This window comes from Parasteatoda tepidariorum, chromosome 3 (genome assembly GCF_982258835.1).
Source record: "Parasteatoda tepidariorum strain Cologne lab strain chromosome 3, Ptep-v5.0, whole genome shotgun sequence".
Lineage (NCBI taxonomy): Eukaryota > Metazoa > Arthropoda > Arachnida > Araneae > Theridiidae > Parasteatoda > Parasteatoda tepidariorum.
In genome coordinates, this window is record NC_141757.1 from 84,780,690 (window position 1) to 84,804,627 (window position 23,938).

The following is a 23,938-nucleotide window of genomic DNA, read 5'->3' on the forward strand; positions in this document are numbered from 1 at the left end:
ATGTATTTTATATCCTTTTTTCTGTCTGTTATGAAAATTGTAAAAAAAAAAAAAATTCAGAGTTTTACATCATTTGAAAAATGAATTATACTGTGAGATAAATTAAATATTATTATTATTGTGTTTATTAAAATAGTTTCTAAATGCAAATGTCACACATCTTATGTGCTCAACTAAATGTTAAAATTGAGAAATACTATTTTCGGATTATTTACTTTGGGTAAAAAAATCTACATTATCAATCAAAATGCTTAATAGGGCTTGTCATTAAAATTCGAAAAAAATGAATTTAAAAAATGCGTCATGTTATGTAAACTCGAAAAATTAGTTACTTTTATGCTTATAATGAGATTTTTAAACCAGCCATAAAAATAGGCACTTGAAAATAATTCGAAAACAAAATAAAACTTAACAAAAAAGTCTCTTTTTTGAAACAACTTATGCTTTTACGCATTCTAAGATAGAGATAAGAGAACTTAACAGCACCAATATTTCCACCAATTTTATTTTAGTATACTATTTGTAATTAACTTTAACTCAAATGACATACATTTGTTTGAAATTGGTAACAATATGTCAGTTTTTAAGGAATGTATGGAAAGTTACAATATTTAATTCCATTTTCAGTTTGGAGCCTTTAAAAAAGTTATTTTATAAATGAAAGGAAATAAAAGTCATTACTTTTCTTACTTTATTTATAGCACCTAATGGGTAGCGGTAAACAAACTTACCACAGAAAAACGGTGCAAAAATCCATATTAATTTATATCAAATAAGTTAATAGACTACTTTTTTATCTAAATTTTACAAATATTTTAATGTACCCTTGCTTAAAATAAATGACTCGTCAAGGGGTTGAATAACATTTTAACCTTTACAGTCAACAATCTCAGGAAGTTTGTGTTTATACTTCTCAAAATGGGAAAATGACATCACCCAACCCCGTTTTTCAGTGCTCTACTTTTGAACTGCCATGGGGCAACTCTTTCTAGAGGAGAAAAGGCCTTCACACAATTCAATTAGGTAGTTCAACGTAACGAACATAAACTGCGCAGTAGGGTCCCGAAGACAGATATCACATCGGTTAGACCACTAGGGGATAGAATTCCTAGTTTATGGTAACCAGTGCGAAGTCCTTATCTCTTCTAGGAGTTGATGCATGGGGTCAGGGCTACATAATTTTGACCTCAGCGCATGAGCTGGTATTCCTATTTCTAAAACTGTCACACCAAAATTAGCGAGAGGACCTTCAGTTGTAAGCCTTAATGTGTATACACACCAGTTGTTTTTTTGATTTCCAGGATTATACTCACGACCCCTAAGCTCTCATCCTGTGATGGGAAAGTTGCCTTAATAGACTGCACCGGACAAAAATGTGTAGTTATTATAAAAATTAGAACGTGTCAAAAACGTATTGACTTATCATCATCATCAGCATTGGCACGACAGCTCTTTGTGAGCCTGGGCCTTCCTCAGAAGCTTTTCCCATTCTGTCCTTCTCCCAGCAATTGTTTTCCAGTTCTTTACTTTTAGGATGGCAAAATCCTCATCTACACAGTCCTTCCATCTCTTTTTGGGCCTTCCTCTTGGCCTTTTATTGGAGGGGGTTGCATTAGAGACTCTCAATGCTGTTCGTTCTGGGCTCATTCTCACTACATGCCCGGCCCATCTCATTCTACTTAATTTAATAGATTTAATGATATCATCGCCATCAAAGATCCTATATATTTCAAAATTATATCTTTTCCTCCAGTTGTCGTTATCGAGTATAGGGCTAAAGATGGTTCGTAGGACCTTCCTTTCGAAGGTTGCTAATAACTTTTCTTCCCTTTTTGTTAAAGTCCATGTCTCTGAAGTATAAGCCAAAACTGACTTGATTAATACCTTATAAAGTAAGATCTTAGTCTTTCTTTTTATTAAGCGAGATTTCAATAATGATCTTAAACCATAGAAGCAGCGATTGGCTGCGATTATTCTTTTTCTATTTTCAGGATTGATGTCATTTTGATAGTTTATTTCTGATCCTAGATAAGTAAAATTTTTTACAGATTCAAATTTAAAAGAATCTATTTTAAACAATTTAGGGATGGTTTCCTTTGTACCACAATACATATATTTTGTTTTCTCTACATTCACTCTTAAGTTAATTTTTCTAGCTGATTTTTCCAGTGCCAAAAAATTTTCACTCAGTGCTGTTCTAGATCTTGCGATGATATCTACATCATCGGCGTATGCCAAAATCTGCACTGATTTATTAAATATAGTACATGTAGTATTTATGCCAGCATCTCTAATAACTTTTTCTAAGGCTATGTTGAACAGAAGACATGCTAATGCATCTCCCTGTCTAACTCCATTATGAATTTCAAAAGAAGTGGATAGTTCCCCTTGAATTCGTACTGTTGAAATGGTTTCAGTGAGTGTGAGCATTACAAGTCTGATTAATTTTGATGGAATATTAAAGTCATATAGGGTCCTTAATAGCTCAGTCCTCCTATATACTATCATATGCCGCCTTAAAATCCACAAATAAATGATGGGTCTCTATTCCACATTCTCTACATTTCTCCAAAGTTTGTCGTAGGGTGAAGATTTGGTCAACTGTGGACCTTTCTTTGCGGAAGCCACACTGATAGTCACCAATGACGCTGTCTACAATGGGAGACAGACGTTCAAATAGGATATTTGAGAAGACCTTATAGGCAACGCATAACAGACTTATTCCTCTATAGTTGTGACAGTCCAATACATCCCGTATTGACTTATACAAAATATATTTTCGAGGTTCATCAAACAGATTTTTCCATTAATACTAACTACGAGCAATAACATTCGAGAATTACAAACAATGAACTTCGGGTTCGAATCCCTGGGATGAATGATTGATACGAACTCCGCATCCGGCTTGTACCAACCACAGTGCTGACATGAAATATAATCAGTGGTGGACGGATCATGGGTCAATAACATTCGAGAATTACAAACCATGAATAAGAGCCGTGATGGCTCAAGGGATAGAGCGTTCGCCTTCAGATGAGGTGAACCGGGTTCGAATCCCACCAATGGCTCGTCGATACGAATCCGCATCTGGCTTGCACCGACCACTGTGCTGAAGGGAAATATCCTCAGTGGTAGACGGATCACGGGTTAGAGTCTCTTTACCGTCAGACTAACTTTGGGAGGTTCTCATGATCTTCTTCTCCATGTAACGCAAATGTGGGTTAGTTCCATCAAAAAGTCCTCCACGAAGACAAAATTTCTTCCAATGCTTGATCCAGAAGTTCCCTTGTCTTCGGGATTGGGTTTAAAATTACAAGGCTACGGAATTGAAGATTAGAAGTCATAAGCTCAAAAAAAATTGGGTCGGCTGTTCAACGACGTTTATTAAAAAAAAACAATTATTAGGAGCCGCAAAGGTTCAGGGGAGAGAGCGTTCGACTTCCAATAAGGTGAACTGAGTTCGAATCCCTGAGATGAATGTTGATACGAACTCAGCATCCAGCTTGCGCCGACCGCAGTGCTGACGTGAAATATAATCAGTGGTAGACGGATCATGGGTTACAGTCCTCTTGCCGTCAGGCTTACCGTGGGAGATTTTCGTGGTTTTCCCCTCCATGTAAAGCAAATGCGAGTTAGTTCCATCAAAAAAATGTCCTCTCCCAATACTTGAATCAGGAGCTCTCTTGTCCTCTGTATTGGGATCAAAACTACCAGTCTGCGGCGTTGTACATTAGTAGTCATAAACTCGAAATTGGGGAGACTTTTCAATGACGATTATAAAATAAAATAAAAACAATGGTTTAACACCTTTCTCTGACCGATCTAATTTAATGCTCTATTCACTTTCGATAATAACAAAACGCAAGAGACACATTCCACATCAATATTTCCAACTATGCAAAGTAATTTTGTAACTAGAAAAGGAAAACAATGCTGTCGTTCCGATTCATTGAGTTTCTGACAGTGTGTTACGGTTACACGGTAATCGTGTAGTTGGCATTCAAAAGGAACGTAGAGTGAAAAAAAAACGAAGAGTTTGAAACCCCCAAAACACTAGTACGATTTCGAAAGTAATCCTGTTAAATATTCATGCTTCACTAATGACTTCACTTCGCAATTAGCATTTCCTCCAATTTGTAGCTATCTAACATACAATGAAATAAGTCGACAGTTTCTTTGGAAACGTTAAATTAGAGTTCAACACTAATTAAGCTTAATTTAGCAATTTCTCTTTCAATACTTCTGAGAATCGCCTTCAAAGATAATTAAAATAGACATACAGATAGGTATTTGTGAATTGCTTATAGTTTTGGAATATTTATAATTAAGATGAACATTTAAGGAAGGTTTCATAAAATCTTAATTAAACTCCAATTATTTTGCGGGGGTGATAACAAATCAGAAAAGAATTGTATGTTTTGCATTATTCAGGTGACTTATTAACATAAATACCTCATTACGTTATATTTTATAGATGTTCCGCACGTTAATTAACCTTGAAATGCTTAAAAATTTTACAGAAGCATTTCTATTTACTTCTTAGAAGTATAAATGAAATTACATTTTTAATTGGAGGAAGATTGTGTAATCTATTAATTAGAGATAAAGCAATCAGATTATAAAAATAAACCAAATCTAATATTATATACAATCACTGCAGAAACATTTTGTTTTGAGTAGAGGTTGCAATGACGTTTTAAATAGTTTCAAGAATTACGTTTTAAATGCCCTCTAGTTTGTTATGTTTGAGTTAAATGTTTGAGATGCGCTCTACAAGAGAGGAAATTCCTAGAAAATTAAAACTAAACAAGCTAGATTAGAAATGTTTCTAAGAGTTTTATTTCGCTTAAACTGATTCAGTAGACATTTAATGAATAGATTTATTATGTCTTCATTCTTATTGTTCATTTTCGGTGATTCCAACCTCGGACTCATTTCGTGGTTTCACTGTTATTGAGTAAACTTAATGAAAAATCCCACCTATTGTTTCTAGTTATGGAAAGTTTACATTTTAATTACTTAAACGTGGATGATTTTCAATTTTCCAGTATTTTGTTAGAGGTATGTATTACAATAAATGTTTTTGAAATATACTCAAAAGTTTTGCTTCAGAAAAATTACTCTAAATTAAAAAATCACTTGAATTTAAAAATCATTACTTGAACATCAAAAGCATCTGCAACTTTTAAGGCACTGTCAATAGCTGATGGTGTGGAACCATAGTCTTCATGAACTTTAAATCTGGAACAATACAAAATTAAAAAGATACATTTCTAAAATAATGTATGTGTATTTTAACAAATGCAATAATTAAATTCAATGAGCTAATTTTCGTCTCTTTTAAAAATGATTCAATTATTAAATATTTTAGACATCATTTATAATTTCTTTGGAAATAATGAAAAATTGATCCATAAATTCCAAAATCGTAGGGTGTAGTTATTTAGTTATAAAGCAATTTATGTAGAATTTATTTTTGAGTAAGAATTTCTAAATTTGTTCTACCACCGCAAAGAATAGATTATAAGAAAATATTTGAATTTTTCTTATATATTTTATGAAATTTTATAAATAATATTAAAACATTTAATTCGCTGAAAGGTCACATTAATTCTGCAATAATTCTGAAATTATGTTTCAGTAAGTCAAATACAATGATTTAGATGATATTGTGCTGCCATCAATTCAGAGAGAAAATATATTGTGGCTAGCTTGACAAAGGAAAACTGTCACTATTATAGTACATATATCATATTATAATAATATGATGTAATTATATCATATTATAGTACGTTTTGAAAATAATATCTTCTTTTCTTTTGATGAGTTGCGTCTTTTTGAAGTTTTAAAAAAAAATAATTCTCAAAAACAAGTGCGAATAAAAATATTACCCTACTGCACCTGCTTCAATTTGTTCTACAAGCCCTTTTGATAAATTTTGAGTGTCAGTTGTGTTCCCTTTGCCTAAAATGAATAAAATACAATCGATAATCAGTTAAACGAATAACAACTTTTAAAGGAAGTATAAACTACACTGAAGAGTAAAAAAAAACTGGTATACCTGCCTAATATCGTATAGGGCCCCCGCGAGCTCGCAGAAGTGCCGCAGCACAACGTGGCATGGATTCGATCAATGTGTGAGGTAGTGCTGGAGATAATTGACACCATGAATCCTGCAGGGCTGTCCATAAACCAGTGGGAGTAAGAGGGGGTGGGGATATCTTCTGAACATCACGTTGCAAGGCATCCCAAATATGTTCAATAATGTTCATGTCTGGGGATTTTGGTGGATTTCCGATACTCACGGTATACTCGTGAAGTGGTCGTACGTGAAAATCCAAATTTCATTGCTATCTCGGAGATGCTATGTCCCATCTCACGTACGCCGACTATAACACCACGTTCAAACTCACTTAAATCTGTATAACCTGGCATTGTAGCAGCAGTAACCGAACCGAAGAACTGTGCTAGACACTCGTTGTCTTATATACGCGTTGCCGATCGCAGCGCTGTACTTTGATTGGCTCCATACCATTTTATCTGCATACTCATGCCTGAACCAGTTTTTTTGGCTCTTCAGTGTATAAATATTTAGAGACTGAGAAAGATTTAAGGAAGAGGTATTTAACGAAACAATCCAAATTAAAGGTCTAAAAAAGCATCAAATAGAAATATAAAACTTTAAACATAGATTTTAAGAGTGATTTATCGAACTCCCTGCTAAGTAGTTCAATTATTTAACAAGAATTCAAAAAAATATATAATTACCTTTATACAGAAATATCTTTTTTACAAATAAAGAATCGTTAATTTTCATAGCATTAAAATAACCCGCAAATAGATTTTAGGTATTCAGAGTTATTAATAATAAGTAAGTTTTTACGAACCTGTGAAACCAAAGTTCAATGGAAAATCATCTGTTGCTTCCATGATAAATCTAAAAAAAAAATGCTTAAATAAAATATGCAATATTTATCACTTAAAGTTAAAATCGAAGACGTTCTGTAGGTTTCGTAACTATATTCCAAATTGTACTTAATAATTCTCTGAAGCTTCAACTAAAAAATTTTTCGAATAACATTTGAAAAAGTCAAGGTAAATTAAATTGTTTTTTTTTTTCCTTTCTTTTTTTTTTGTATTTTTTTTTTTTTTTAGACATTTTTAACAAAATTTTTAAGCATTAAAATATTTTTAAAATTCATAGATACCTAGAGTTTAGTTTTTTTTTTCTTACGCTGGATAAGTATGAAGAGAATTCAAAATTCATATACATCATATTTTTTTAAATTCAGATGTAAGTTTTATTTAATAAATTAGAATAGCATATATTCATTGCTACCACATACATTCATTTATCTAATAAAGTTTAATACAAAAGCATATTAGTGTATATAAGTTTAATAACTACTTTCAAATTGTTCTTACTTATGTTTTAAAGCTTCAACTGAAATTTTTATCGAAGAACATTTAAAAAATGGAGCTTAAATTTACTTAGAAAAATAATTTCTTTACAAAAAACTTTCCCTTTTAGGAAATTTTCAACTAAATTTTGCAGCTTTAAAATGCTTTCAAAGCTTATACATACTTAAAATTTATCTTTTTCCTTACACTATACATTTATTAGATAAACTCAAAATTCATTTATATCCATGATTTTTTTGAAATTCAAATGTAATTTTTATTTAATAAATTAGAATCATATACATTGCTAATCAAAATGAAACCTCTCATTAAACTTACAACTTATGTAGAAACAACCATTTTTATACATTTTTATGCATTCAATGATATTAAATAAAGATACTATTATCTTAGAAAAATTTAAAATAATTAATCGAAACTAAGTCAAACTCACCTATTTAATAATAACAATAATTTTACTTATGATTGCTTTATTAATTTTTTGTCAAGTTTTTGTTTAATATGAACCATCAAATTTGCTTAAATAAATCAGAAGGACATGTATAAATGCTTAGCATGATTTTAAAACTAAACTTTTGAGATACTTTTATATGGTTGGAAGCATCATTTAATTAAACTGATACAGGATCACACACATTAAAAATAACATTGAATACTCATGATTGTTTTATTAAAATAGAGCATTGTCATGTTTTCATTTCATTCTGAAACGTTCACGTTTATCTTCAATCGATAAATTCTATGTTTAATACAATGGACACACATAGCGATCAGCTGAAACAAGTTGAATCTCCAATTAATGCCAAACTGGATACAATGCAAACGCTCCGTAATGGAATTAAATCTTTAATCAATTGATTGAAATTGGTGGCTAAACATCGAATGTCTCTGGTTGGTTACATTTCAAATTTAGAAACTCCCTATTGGTCAAAGGCTTAACCAAAGGGTACTTTGAGCTTGAATTATCTAAATAGTTCAGCCAGAAAGCAGTTTACAAAATTTGATTATATTCAGGGGAATATAAGAGAATAGGTCATTGTAGTAAATTTACTATTTTAAGCCTCTTTTATAGTATACCGTAAATAAAACTATTTGTATAATTATTTCAAATAACTGCCAAATAAAGCAGTTTTGAAAACAGCAACTTCAGAAAATTTTCCTTTTTCTTTAGTTTAAGTTATAAACACGAATAAAAATATGTAGGAATTAAAACTTAAATTATTTTTAGAAAAGTATTTTAGAAAAAAAACTGCAACAGACTGAAACTTGATTATTTGCTCCAAGTGGAAATAATTTTAAAGTATCTTAGTCAACCATAAGATAAATAAAGAAACTCGAAAAAACATCATACGTAACATTTCATTCAATTTTTTCTTCCCACAAGACTTAATTTTATTAATTTTGTTAATTAGTTACGATTTTTTTCACTTTGAAATTTTTCATTTTAGAGTGCGTTGCCATGTTTTGTTGAATGATTTTATGTTTACAATTACGTGGAATGTTATTACCTTTCCAACAGGTTACGCCGTCAAGAGGTCAAGCATGTAATATTCACAAATAGTTAAGCTTTTTGCCGTAGTGTGGCCTCTAAAATCGTTTGGGACTGATTGTTGTCAATTTACCTCGCATCGCAATGTCTATAATTCGTCAAGGTTTTTACTGAAAAAATTTCGAAATATCAAAATTTACTAGCTAATTCTCTTAAAATATAAAAATTGTAATAGTAGCTTAAAACTCGTGCTCTTCACAAAAAATATTAATGATCAAACGAGACATTAACAGAATGTAACTTAATACTAAATTTAATTAAGTACGTACTTGATACTTTGTGGTCCCGCACTGCATGTTGTTGCCCGAGTACCTGTTGTTGGTCCTACACCACCACCGACTACCGTTGTAATTCCAGAAGTGATAGCATCTTTTAATAGTTGAGGACATATGTAATGGACGTGAGAATCTATGGCTCCGGGTGTTAGGATTTGACCCTCTGCTGAAATAATTTCTGTTGTCACACCAATCACCATATTTGGATCGACTCCGTCCATCATATCTGGATTACCCGCTTTTCCAATGCCATGAATTTTATTTCCCTGAATTTTTCAATAAATAGTGGGAAGTTAATACGGTTCTTTAAATTCTATGTTATACAAGAAATTGTTAGTATTAAGTACTGACCCGTGAAGGCTAAGGGGATAGAACACTCATGTCTAGAGTATGAATCCCAACCATGACCGTTCGATACGAATTCCGCACCAAGTTTGCACCGACAGGACTGACGGAAAATATCCTCATTGGTATACGGATCATGGGTTGGAATCCCTTTACCGTCAGGCTAAGCATGGGAGATTTTCGTGGTTTTCCACTTCGTGTAACGAAATACGTGTAAGTTCCCTCCAAACGTCCTCCTATAAGGCAAATTTTCCCAATTCTTGAGCTAGAAGTTCCCTTGGATCGGGTTGATGATAGTCATAAGCTGAGAATTGGGTCAGCTGTTCAGCGTCGGTTATAAAATTATAAAATAAAATGAGTGAACTGAGATTGGAGAGCTCGCTGCAATATTGAATGACCAAGCTACAGCTGATAAATTAGCTTACCATTTCCAGCTCGTATATATTGGTTGTCGTAAACTATATTGCTACAAGTTACATTGGTAGTCAAGAACTCAAAATTGAGTCTGCTGTTCACAGGCGATTGTAAAATATAAAATAAAGTAATAAGCACGGTCTGTTATCATAAAACTTAAATAAATTTTTGAAATAAATCTCTAAATTGAAAACTATTATTAGCTTGAGCATTAAATTTATGTTGATTAATGCAACACTTCATTTATTTACTACATTAGCAATACTACAACAATAAATACTGAATTTAATTAAAAATCACTAATATCTACTAGAAATTTGAAACTCTGATTCAGTATTTCATTAAAAAGTATCGGCTGCACATAAAACCATCGTTAAAACCTAATCAATCAGTCTGAAAATAAATTACAAGAAAGGTAATGAAATCAAAAATAAATAAATAAATAAAACTCAATTCATTTCATTTTCTAACAATCAAACTGATTTTAATGTTGTTAATTTTACTTTAAATATACCTTAATAACAATTTTTCTGTTTTTAATGATATTTGTTTTCCTCTATGAAAGATTATTATTCAATCTTAACTATATATTCCAACATTATTTTTTTCTAGGATCGCTAAAATATATTATAAAGTCGGTTTCAGAGAAATATTATGTCATAAAATAAGTAGAAACTGAACTAAAAAAAAAGCATTTTTCGAATATTTAATGAGCTAAATAAGATTATAAGGGAATATTTTTTAAGAATAAAAAAAAATTCCCCAACATATGATTTATTAATTTGGTCATTGAGTCACACAATTACTTTTAGGCTTACACAGTTTTGAAGAATAATTAAGAAGGAATAATATTGTTATGCAAAATATTGTAATAATAAGTAAATATTTCAACAGAAACTATTTTTTCGATGGTCTGTAAAGAAAGATAGAAGAAAGAAGCTAATTACTGCAGGCAATATTTGTTATTATGTTTTTTATTTTGCCAAAACTCTGGAGAATTCTTGAAATGATACTTCATCAATATTTGTTTCGATATTTTCACAATTATAATTTGTAAAAGTTTTTTGAAACATCATTTAACTAGAAAATAAGCATTCGCATATTTTCTCTAAATTAATTTCAGATTAGTTTCATCTCTGTCATGCGATTTTAAAAAAATATGTAGGAACTGTTCGACTTATTTTTTTCACTTCTTCCTTGATTTCTCTTTTAATTTCTTTTTTGATTTATTTTTGGTTCATTCTTATTTAGACGTATAAATGAGATAAATGTAATTAATTATAGCCATTAATTGAAACTAAACACAAGCGCATTTTAATAAAATACTAAAACTTGCACTTGATTGAAGAAATTCAGCTAAGCTTATATCTATTGCTAATGTAAAATTAATTTCTTTCACTTTAAATTAAGACAATAAAAAAACTATTCTTCTTAAAATAACAAAATTATCACGTAATATAATTTGATACCTTGATATTTCCATTTCAACATTTATGATTGAATTTTCATCAATTTATGATCAATTTATCAATAGATCAATTTATGATCTAAACTAATGCTTGCATTCAACCAAATTAGAACAAAACAGATTCCAGATTATTTAATGACAATAATATGGAGGTTAAACAAGCCTATTTACGCTTGATACTTTTTGTTCTTCATTTTTGTTTCAAAGATACTTTTCAATAATAAAAACACAATTTTTTTAAAAATCAGGATGCTTCTCCCTCTGCTCTCTCCGCTCACTGAACATCGAAATTTCTTCGTATTAATCATTTTTTTATTTTTTCCCTTAAACGTTTATATTTTCACAAAAAAAAAAAAATATTTTGTTTGAATAATATACAATTACTGTGGCTTTATGTAAGACCATTTTCTTATTAATCATAACGGAATAGACAATTACTTTTTGATCAAAATTGAACAAAACAAAATTTAACACGACAATTACTTTTTGATCAAAATTAAACATTACAAAATTTAACGTGACAATGACTTTTTAATAATCGAATGAACTTGAAAAAAAAATTTTAACCTAAGGAATACAAAATGTGTGACTGAATAAAAATAAATTAATGAGTTGTTTATTAATGAGTAATTTTACTCATGAGCAGATCTTATAAAAATTCAAATAGGGAACGGCTTTTATCACTCTTTATTAAGCTTTTTTAATTTATTTTTAAAATTTCACTAACTATAATTTGTGCCTGGAAACTCATGATTTCTCTCTCCCTCTCTTTCTCTCTTTATACTTTTGATTGACGTCTACTCGAGCTTATAAAATAAAGATGTAAAAATTTCGTGAGAAACAAATAAATTTCTATGACACTGGATAAGTAGATAATATTTGAAACTAAAAAGCTGAAAAATAATCATGAAAAAGCACTTAAATTTGCAATAACTATTAGAATTTTGAAATGAATTCGTGTTAAGTTCTCAAATGAAAGCGGCTTTTTCATCACGCTTTTTAGCATGTTTTAACTCCATAAATGCATTTCAGCGGGGAACAGATTGGCCAATCCCCCCAAGTTTAACAGTTAATAATTCTCGAACTAACTGTCGAATCTTAATTATTTTATTCCGTAGTACTCACAGTACTCTTTTCCACATAACACATTCATGCATAGTTCATAATACATTCCTGTACTTTTTACATTGTAATTTCAAGTTTTTAAATCTTATAGATTTTGTACAGCAAAGCGAAATGTAGCGTGAAGCAAAAATAAGAACTTAAAATTTCAATAATTTTCGAAAAAAATAACTATGTGTTAAGTTAATAATATGTACAACCAGTTCAGCATACCAAAATTAAATTCTGCATTTTAATTCTGGTGGTCTGTACAGCGTTAATAATTTCCTGTAGAGCCTCTATAGTTGACCTTTATATTTTTTTAATATAGAAAGACATAAATATAGTTTGATATGGGAATAAACTGAAGTTATTTCCCAAAACAATCCTTTATTATGCTAAATTGGCTTTAATTCTACTTTTATTCAAGTCTTCTATCTTAAAAACAATTCCTACGCCATAATAAACATTTTCTAAAGTTGCTGAAGCAATAAGAAAAAAAGGAAAGGAAAGAAAAAAACAATTAAATTACACAACTCGGAAGATTAACAATTAGTTTATTTCAAAAAGTGTGTGCATCTCTGTAGTTTCCTTCCTTTGGAAACGAAAAAAAAAATATTTTCCATTTTAAACTAAGCTCTATTTAATTATTTCATAATTTTTTAACGAATTGCAAAACGATTATAAAAATAAAAACTCAAAAATGCTTTGTGTTCGACACGAGTATTGCAGCATTTAAATAGGATTATACAATTAAGCTTTTGATCTAATTAATGATTTTTTTTTACTTTTTACTTAAAGGAAGAACAATTTCTTATATCCCTTTTGTCTAGAAGAGTAAAATAAATAAACAATCTCTGATATAATTTTATTTGAGAATAATACACTGAGAAATTTTTCCTAATTCCTAAAAAGGCAGCAATATTTTTGAAAACTACAATTTTAGGTTATCAATGTTGTTTTTGGAATAATAATTAAGCCACATGTCTGCAAAAATTCCCTTTCTACTTTACAATAGTTTCATACCTATTTTTTCTTCTAAAGCAACAAAATGTTATGTCACCTTTTTCAGTGATATACTTACAATAAGATAAAAAGTTATCTTTTATTTTATGATTTTTGGTTACAGTTTTAAGCAGCCAGAGTTTCACAGAATATTTCAATGCATTGCAAACTTTTTATAGATGTGTAGTTAATAACTGCATAAAAAAAACCATACTATAGATTATAAGGGTTATCAAATGAAAAGTGGATCGGTCTCATAGAGTTAGCAATAGAAGCGCGATCATTCAGGTTTATAACAGAACATATGAAAAGTGCGTCTCAAACTGCACATAATTAATTAACCAGTTCTCGTGTGAACATTTAAAGCGAATGTAAATTCGTGCTAAATGTGGATGCATCTAACCGAAAAACAATCCGAAAAGCAAGCTATAGTACACTTTTTATTGCCAGAATGTGAGCCTATTTTCAATATGCATTAGCAATTATTGACGAGATGCAGAAGTTCTGTTTTGGACTGATTGTCGTAAGCAAATGGTACAGAAGTTTTCATGAAGGGATGCCATTAACAATGGATCTTCCGAAACTAGAATAAGAAGACATCTCCAACAGATCCATTGCTGCTATTGATAAAACGATTCGAATTAATAGAAGAGTTGCTATTTTTTCTCTTTTGGGATGAAAGAAATGGTCAAATCACCATTTCTTTCTCTTTCTAATCTGCCTTTCTTCTCTTTCTAATCTCTAATATTTCTAATCTGCCTCTAATAAGAAATGGTGCGATCACCTTTTGTTTTGTTCTGGGTGCATCCATATTTATCACAACTTTACATTCTCTTCAAAGGCTCTCATGAGGCATAGTTACCAGTTATAGAAAATCTGCGCTGATTTCCCCTGCATTTTTTTCTGAACTTGATTGGTAGCGTTACTATAGATGATGTATTTCTGAAGTGAATTTAACTCATGTCAAATTTTTATTTGCTTTGTGTTTTAATGCCTGCATTGTATTAAAAGAGTTTTAATTGGAATTAATAATACAATAATATACAAAGTAGAGTAATTGATCATTCTAAAACATATGAAATAAAATTTTATTTTGCTTACCTTAATGCCGATATCTGCTTTCAGTATTCCTAATTTAGCATCGATGATAACGCAATTTGTTATCACAGTATCCAAAACATCACGAGCTCCAAGCAACGCAGCCTGTCCCATTCCATCTCTTATAACCTGGTTGGTTTAGAAATGTTCATTTAATAAAACAATTTGTACATAAGTTTCGTTGAAAACAATAAGGGAGAATTAAGTCTCTGATTTCACAATTGTTTTCTTAGTTATTTTTAAGCATGAATTATGGAGAGAAAAAAATTTATAAAAGAAAACTTTTCTTGCAAAGATTACATACTTTTCCTCCTCCAAATGTGCATTCATCGCCATATACTGTAAAGTCTCGTTCTATTTCAATTATTAAATTCATGTCCCCAAGGCGAACCTTAAAAAGAATGCATAGAAATATTAAGTTTGCAATAAAATATGTTGTAACAATGTTGTAGCAATGTTATATCAATGTTGTAACAGCGCATACTTACGCATATTTTATATTTGTTAACCGATTTGGAATAAGTAATTTGAAAACCCATACCATATGGAAATTGCCATACTATATGGTAATGACATGATAATAAAAACCAAATCTGTGGTATTTAAACAATTCATTTAGCAATTTTTCCGTTTATACAGTAATGGTTTAACGGAAGTTTTGGCTCTCAAAGTTATAGTTCTTATTACCACACATTTAGAAAGGAATACAAAATTGAAAAGTAAATTTAACCAAAGAAATGATTTTTATACTATGATCTAAAGTATCATGATAAAATAACCAAATTTTAACACTTTAACCAAACTTTATCACATATTATAAAACCATATTCGTTTGTTAATTTTTCCAAAATCATAACTTAGTACTTCGATAAAAAATATGCGAGAATTTTGGCGTTCCTACAGAGACAGAAACACAGTTATTTATACCATATTCTGATAGTTTTGTTCATACTTTACTCAGTGTATTTAATAAAATAGCTTCAAACACATGACAATAAAATGATTAACAGCTTTCATTTTGCCATATCTTATTTTCGACAGTATTTTTTTCTCAGTGATGGATGCTCTTTCATTAATTTTCGGTTGACCTTTTTTCCTGCTTGTGTGCGAAAGATTGGTAGAATAGAATAACACATCCTTAATTCACATTTTGTTTAAAAAGTTAAATTTCACTCCCTTCTACTCATGCCTCAAAGGAAAATATTAAATTCTATTTCTCAAAAATTCATCCAAAATTGCGCCAAATCGAGATTAAAAAAATACATCAACAAAGTGCAAACAGGCTGTCTAAACTAAGAAGAGCATTACCAAATGTGTTCTATAAATATCATAGTTATAACATGCATACTAATGAAAAATTAAACATTTCGTTATTTCTTAAAAAACGAAACTGTGACAAATGAACTTTTAATTTTTTTTCACTCGTTAAGGGATTTTTATAGGTATTTATTTATAAATTCTTACTTTATCTCCAACAGTTGGTCCATACATATTCATATAGTTATATCGTGAGAGAAGATAAGAGTCAACTGGTAAAAATGTATCCTAAAAATAAAATTTTTATTAGAATATTACTTTAGTTATAAAATTAATTTCTTCTTAAACGGCTTCTTCAATCTCTTAACAAATTCAACACGTGATACTTATCTCAAAATAATATATGACAACGTGATAACTGACATTAAAAGTAAACATAATAGCTGTTATTTACAGCTTCGTAATCTGTTAGCAACTAATTGAAAATGATTAACGATTTCTTGAAATATATATTTTGGTATGCTATTTCTATAACGTTGACCTTTACAGCATCTGAGATGGTGAGCGGTCAAAAGTTTTTGAAAAATAAATAAATATTTTTCTTGAACTTGCTTTTTAATGTAGTAAAGCAAGAAAATATTTATCTAGATTTAGATTATTTCCTGTTCTTATTTATTTTATCAATACTACTATCAAATAGTATATTAATCATTTTTTTAATTAGGTTATCAATCATATTATTTTGTGTTTATTAATTTTATTATTATTTAATTTTTTTAAATTCAATTATTCTAGATATGCACTTGTTATTCTAAATAACGTGAATCCTATGCACTTTCTTTGATACGTGGTACGTTTGATTTCCTAGATACGTGGTTCTGTGCTTTAGATTACGCCGATATTAACGCTTATCCAATGGGTGCTCAAGTTCAGAAGCTTTTTTTTATATTACTCATGGTCTGTTAAACAACATTAATTTTAATTTATGTGTTTAGGTCCTGAAGTTTTGTCGCTACAGTAAATATTTTGTAAACACCAATTTGCATAGAATATAACATATACCATATTTTAAGAGCCTCCCGAAGCAAATAAAATGTTAACTTAATTTGTAATTTTTCATTACTGAGAAAAATTTTATTAATAAGAATTTCAAAGCTTAGTCGCGATTTTTATGATTAAACTTTCATATATTTGTGGTAATTCTAGTTAAGTTTTAAAACAAAATTACGAACACATTATTATTGTATTTAAAGTATCCACTTAGTAAATACTGTTATCAATATTTGCAAAAGGTTTCCTGAAATTCTCCGATAATCATTTGCACGATATTCTCGAACACCGATAGTTTTTTTTTCCTTTTTTTAAGTTTATGATCATCGCCTGTTATATTCTTAACTGCTATTCCATACTCTAATGTTTTCCTAATCCTGTTGAATAAGAAGGCAATTTTCAGATCGATTGTAAAGCAATGCGGAAAACCAGATACCGAAATTTGAAATCAGATCCTAAGATGCGAAGATAAGAAAAATTCTTATTACGCCATGTTTAAAAAGAAATTTTATCAATTAAGTACAAATAATTACACTGTTTTTTTCCCTTAAAATGCACTAAATTATGCACTAAAATTCCTTTAATATGCACTAAACATAATATGCAGCCGCATAGTTACCTGCTTTTTATTTCCAAAACCTAGATTTTTGATTTTCTTCATAATGTTGGGTAAGTTGGAACTCAACATCGGTCCATCGCAAAGGTTGTTCCCACCGTAAATTTTCCTGGAAAAATATTTTATGACACAAGCTATTTTTTTTAATAAAGCATCGTTGAGACATTAAATCTCAACTTACTTTGCTCCTCCTATTTCTACAAGTGTAACAATTTTGCTTTCACCTGGTTCAAATCTTACAGCACTACCAGAAGGAATATCCTATTAAAAGTAGATTCAAAAAGTATAGAAGCATAAATAATTGTATATAATATATATATATATATATATATATATATATATATATATATATATATATATATATATATATATATATATATATATCATTAAGAAAGAAATGTAACTTGGAGAAAAAACTGATTGCAAACTTGAAAAAAGCGCATAAATATCCGTTAAAAAATCTCATGAAACAGAAAACAAAAACAAAAAATCGTTCCCCAGTATTTTTAATCATTCAATGGTATAATGCTCCACAGACATTGCTATTTCTTAAGAAGTTAATAAAATTCCGACATTATTTTATGTTAGGAAACATTTAAAATATTTGTAGACTTTTATATACTGCGTAATAGAACCAAAAATTTGTCTCTAGATAATTGAAATTCTTAAAATACAATAACATTTGTCTGTCAAGTGACTGCATAAATTTCGGGAATAAAGTTTTTATTAAATTATACAAAACTTAAGTTGATTGACTTCGACTCATTGATTTTTTATTAAACCTTTAAAATTTTAATGACTCGATATAAAACATTTTAAAATTTAGTTTGGCATTTTGTTCAAAATTTAGCATTTTGTTAATTTTCTTTTTTTTTTCTTTCATCTTCGAATCTAAGAATTAATCCAATTAATATGAAATGATGAAAAAATGAACATGAAATGAAAAAATCAATACGAAATGATAAATACCAGCCTCATTCCATACGACTGAGCCCTGTCAAAGATTAAACGCTTGTTAAGTTCTATGAAATGATAATGACTTCCAACCTGAAACAAAGGGGAAAGTGTGTAGTAAAATTTAAGAACAAAATCATATTAATAATATTTTACAAAATTTTAAGCTTTAAAACACATATAATTTCTTTTAATACTAAGCATTTCCTATAATGTTCGTTTTTATTGGCAAAAGAGCAATAATATAAATAGACAGCTAAATCTCCTTTAATATTAACATGCATACCATACTAAAATATTATTACTTGAGGATAAATTGAAATCCTTTACCAGGATTCCATTAAATAATTCAACGAAATTAAAAAGTTTCTGCGAAAACATAAAAAAATATTTACAGAAAACTGAGTAATTTTACAATGATAAAAATGAGTAAAGTTTTAAAATGTAATTTTCTGGCTCATGGACAATATTCTTTTTACTGCTCTTATATTTTGCATTGCAAGAAATTCCGGATCAAATTACTGTACAAAATACAGACACTCAAGGTGCCAGTCTTTTTTACCGTAAAAGGCATTTTTATCGCTAAGTTAAGGGGAACAAAAATCTGATTTACCGATATTTTCTCAGTAATATTTACTACAAAATCATTGAATCACTGTAACTAAATAAATATTGTGGTAAAAGTCGCGGTTCAAAATGTTGCGGTTAAAATGCATTTTATGCCACACTCAGGTGGCAGTACTTTTTACCATAATTTAATCCGGGTATCTTTTACAGTGTGGGGACTTTATATTAAAGTTAAATCCACCCCTAAGACATTATCAAAAACGTGCAACTCAATCAGACACCCAGTCTGATTGAATTGGTAACTAATGAGCGTCATAGTTAACAGAGACCCTAACCACCACACCGGATGGGATGGTCATCGACATACGAAGTATGAATAAATAAAAATTACATTGAAATATCTGTAGAGAATTTCAAAGAAAATACCGGTATTTTCAGCAAACTAGATTTTTGCAAACTTTTAACTAGAGACTTCTCTGTATGAATTTGAGCAAGCACAACTCTAATTAATTTACTTGAAATTCATGTTTTTCTCTCTATGCTCTAACAGAAATTTTTTAGCATATGTACGTAAGAACATATAAAATCGCATAATGTCATGAAACAGAAATACTAAAATAATCGTTTTAGAGCAATATTTTCAAAAATCATGATTATTTCTTAAAAAAAAAACTATATATTTTTATCATTCATGTTTGACTAATAAAATTGAATTTCGTGAACATGTATATTAAATAAAATTACCTGAATGGGTCTGTCACAGGAACTAGCAACTTTCAAGGCTATTCTTTTTCGGTCTTTGTTTATATGAATTTTTTCATCTCCTTCCTTTGGATAATAGCAACCAGGTATAATCCCTTTCGTTTCCTTCTCATATTCGGTTTCTTCCTAAAATAAAATTTTAAGAAATTGCAATTAAAAAATAACTATCGTCACTTTTTTTCGTATGCTACTTACAAACCATCACCTGAAAAACCTAAATGAGACAAATTATGAGTTACACATAGAATGAGCTTTACAAATATCTCCGTAAATGCAATACCGACTTTTTATCAAATCTTATCACTGCTTTGTTAACTACTAAATGGTATATAACACTGTAAAAATTTCGGATCAAATTATGGTTTGAAAAATCGGCAATTAGGTTACACCATAGAAATATCCATTTTTACAGTCGAATATTATATCGTTATTTTTACAAATTGTAATTTTTACTATATTTATTTAAATATTGCAAAAATTACGATTATAAAATTTTGCAATATTTATTTAAATATTATAAATATTTATTTGAAATTAATCATTGATTTAAAGGTAATTATAAATTAAAAAATTACGTCATATAAGATTTTTTGTCCCGTAACATGTTCCGGTAAAAATGAATTTCACGGTAAAAAAACCGGCACCCTGAAAACCGGCACCCGGTATACTTTTTAATGCAATTTCATACGACATTTTTTAACCTGCATTTCGGTGTAATATTTTACAATGCTGGTTTTTATCAAACCCTATTAATGTTATATTAACAAGTAAGATGAATATGTTCACACTGTTATTATTTAATATGGATCAATGAACTATTAATTTTATCAACAAACTATTTACTGCTATGGAGTTACAATGTGATATTTCAGTGTAATGTATTTTATCAAATCCGATAAGTTTACTATTAACCGTCAAATAGTATAAACTCAGAATAAAATAGTGATATATGCTAAAAAAGAACAAAAATTATTGAAGATATTTAGATAAAGCATTTTTTCATGAATTCGAATTAAGAATTACTTAAAAAATAATCTGATTTTTTTGAAATAAACGTCGTAGGGATAATTAAAGTAAAGTGTCTTACTTTCTGGAAGACGTTAGTATCAGGAATTGGTAAGAAACTTCCATATAGAGCAAAAGATAAATTTCCATCTTCTCTGCAAATAGGATAAGAGACCGTTACCTACGATAATAAGAAAAATCAATTAATATATTAGATGATTTTGACTCTTAAATACATAAGCTATTGCATATTCAAACTGTTATTTCAACAATTTATTTCAGTATTTAAGTATAGAACTTTAATTTTACAAAGATAGATTGAGCACAATAATCAGTTGAAATAATTTGTACGTAAATAGAATATAATCTTAATATTTCAAATTTATAGGAAAATTATTTTTAATAATTTTTAATTTCCTATTAAGGAATTTCTTTATGTTACAATCCTTCAGAAGCATTAAACAATTTAAGCAATGGTAACAACAAGCAATAAATATATTAGATGATTATGACTCTTAAATACATAATTCATTACATATTCAATTTATTTCAGTATTCAAAAATACGAATATGAATTCACTGAGGCAGATAGTGCAAAATAATCAGTTGAAATAATTTTTATGCAAACAGAATAGTGCCTTGATAATTCAAATTCATAGAAAAAATTGCTATTAATAATTGCGATTTTCTTATTGGAGAATTTCTATGCAAAGATGTTACATTTAACAATCGTTTTAACTATTTTAGCCATTAAAACAATTTAGTGGCTAATTCCTTAAATTAAAGAAAATGACAGACGAAAGCAACTTCTAAAGTAATATATCTGTGAGTTAGCTCACTTATTTCCATATGTCGTTCTATTCACTAAGTAGGAAAAGTTTTTGAGTAAATACTTTTATTTTTCCTTTTAAATATGATATAATGATATGGTGAACTGAAATTTTTTAAAAATGATACATTGATTAACTAAAAATGCTATAATAATTTGTTAAAATTAAATAAAAAAATTAATTTTTGTTGATCAATTTACTGACACCAATCTGCCGATATCCAAAGTTGGCAGACTTTTGTGAACGGATAAGTACAAATGAGAATATTTTAAAATACTTAGTATGTCGTTCAAATTTATAGTTGGTTAAAATACTGTAGAATACCTTTTGCCTGTATAAAATAAACGTCTTCTTTCTGGATACATTTTTTCTTAAATATTTTATCAAATATCTCATAATTGGTAAAAAAAATTTTTACCTGTAAATTTATTTGAATGCTCTACACAGAACAGATGTTTAATTAAATCGAAGGCTTAGATCATTTGGTTTTTAAAATTATTCAGATTCATTTATTATTTTGCATTAAATGCTTTGTAAGTTTAAAATCAGTTTAAGAAACTGTGCAAAATTAGAAACTGCATTTAACTACTTACTATGAAATATATTTAACTAAAAATACATTAAACTAGATACTTTAGTCATGAGTAGACAATTAAAGTATCTTATTAAATAAATATTAGAGTACTAGTAAATATTTTGTAAAGTAATCTCGTATTCAATGATTCTTTATTTTCTGATCCAGTTTTTTATATCTACTCAATTTTGTTAGATCCCTTCATTAAATCAATAATAGTCTTTACAGAGATACTTTTCAATAAAATAGCAGACATTACATTTTGTTTTTCAAAATACTCTCAAGAACATTTGTATCTACGTATAATACAAATTATACTTTAATAAAATGAAATTAAAGTAAAGAATTTAACAAATTTGAATAATTCTAAAAAAATAAGAAATTGTAACCATTTTTGTTCCATCAGGAAAAGTGCCTTCAACTTGAACTTCTTTAATCATATCAGCTACCCCATTCATAACTTGTCTCTGCCCTATTTAAAAATAAAAATTACATCTGAATTTTGCCTATCATTTTTTAATATTTTTAAAGAAAATCATTTTGTGCTTAATACTACTTTTTTTTCTTCAGCTTTAAATTATTTTTAACGAAACTTTACAAGGAGACAAAAATTCTGGGAAAATTACCTGATAAAATTACCCAAAAACGACTTTTCCGGTAAAAAAATAATACTTAATTCTGGTAAATGAAAATGAAATAAAGGGCATTTATGCCATTCATTTGGTACTTTTCAGTTCATATTCAAACAGTTTTAAGAATTTTCGGTTTTCAAAATAATAGTTCTTATTATACACACATTTAGTAAAAAATACAAAATTTAAAAGTAAATTTAACAGAAAAAATGCCATGCTCATGTTCAAAATGCCATGTTCTTCATTTTTTTCCATGCTTATCATGTATAATATATCAGATATTACCTTATTGACCAAATTTTATCACATATTTTAAAACCATATTATATTCTTAATTTTGTCAAAGTGCTGCGGTAAAAAATAATTAGCACCTTGGTGCTCCCATGGTGCCAAAACACGGTGACCGTAGTTTTTCTCAGTATAACATGAAAACAATGTCAAAATATTTTAGTTATGAAATTTTAATCTGTATATTTTCATCTGTAAAGGAAATTTATGACTGAGACAAAATAGCCAAACTGATATTAAATCCGTATTTTGTTCTGAAAGCGTTTTGATTTCGTTTTGCGAAATATTGCATTACGTATTTGAACGCAAATATAATTCAAGTTTCATATTTTGGTACATCTTTATTAACATTCTTAAATGGAATAGTTTTAAGTACAGAACATTAGTTTCATATTTTCTATCTAAACTTTTTATTATAGAATGATACATCACAAATTTGTATAAAAAATGCAAATTAGAAATGCCAGACGAAATCTCTATTATACTTAAAAATTATTGACAGAATTTATTTAATGTTGATAAATGTTAAAATTTATTTAATATTTATTTAATGTAAAAAAAAAAAAGTTTTAACGTTAATAAAAATATTTTATCTACAGCTTATTTATTTTTTTATCGTGTCCATGGACAATTAAATGGCCTCGTGTGCCTTCAAAACAGCATCCGCAAGCTCCAATACATCATTACTGTAAAGGATCTCACGAAGTTCTGAATCCAGTGGCACCA

General features: G+C 28.9%; 1 protein-coding gene across 1 annotated transcript in view; it reads right to left on the minus strand.

The window, feature by feature from the left end:
• Positions 1–23,938, minus strand: part of LOC107449170 (uncharacterized) — a 40,082-nt gene that overhangs the window by 10,326 nt on the left and 5,818 nt on the right. Inside the window, exons 4-16 of the mRNA XM_087159732.1 lie at positions 22,682–22,764; positions 20,971–21,069; positions 19,866–20,009; positions 18,570–18,647; positions 17,782–17,861; positions 17,604–17,709; positions 16,142–16,222; positions 14,982–15,068; positions 14,681–14,806; positions 9,241–9,512; positions 6,888–6,937; positions 5,892–5,964; positions 5,160–5,241 (exon numbers count right to left, since the gene is read on the minus strand). Coding sequence (XP_087015858.1) covers positions 5,160–5,241; positions 5,892–5,964; positions 6,888–6,937; positions 9,241–9,512; positions 14,681–14,806; positions 14,982–15,068; positions 16,142–16,222; positions 17,604–17,709; positions 17,782–17,861; positions 18,570–18,647; positions 19,866–20,009; positions 20,971–21,069; positions 22,682–22,764 — 1,361 coding nt within the window. The remainder of the gene's footprint in view (positions 1–5,159; positions 5,242–5,891; positions 5,965–6,887; positions 6,938–9,240; positions 9,513–14,680; positions 14,807–14,981; positions 15,069–16,141; positions 16,223–17,603; positions 17,710–17,781; positions 17,862–18,569; positions 18,648–19,865; positions 20,010–20,970; positions 21,070–22,681; positions 22,765–23,938) is intronic.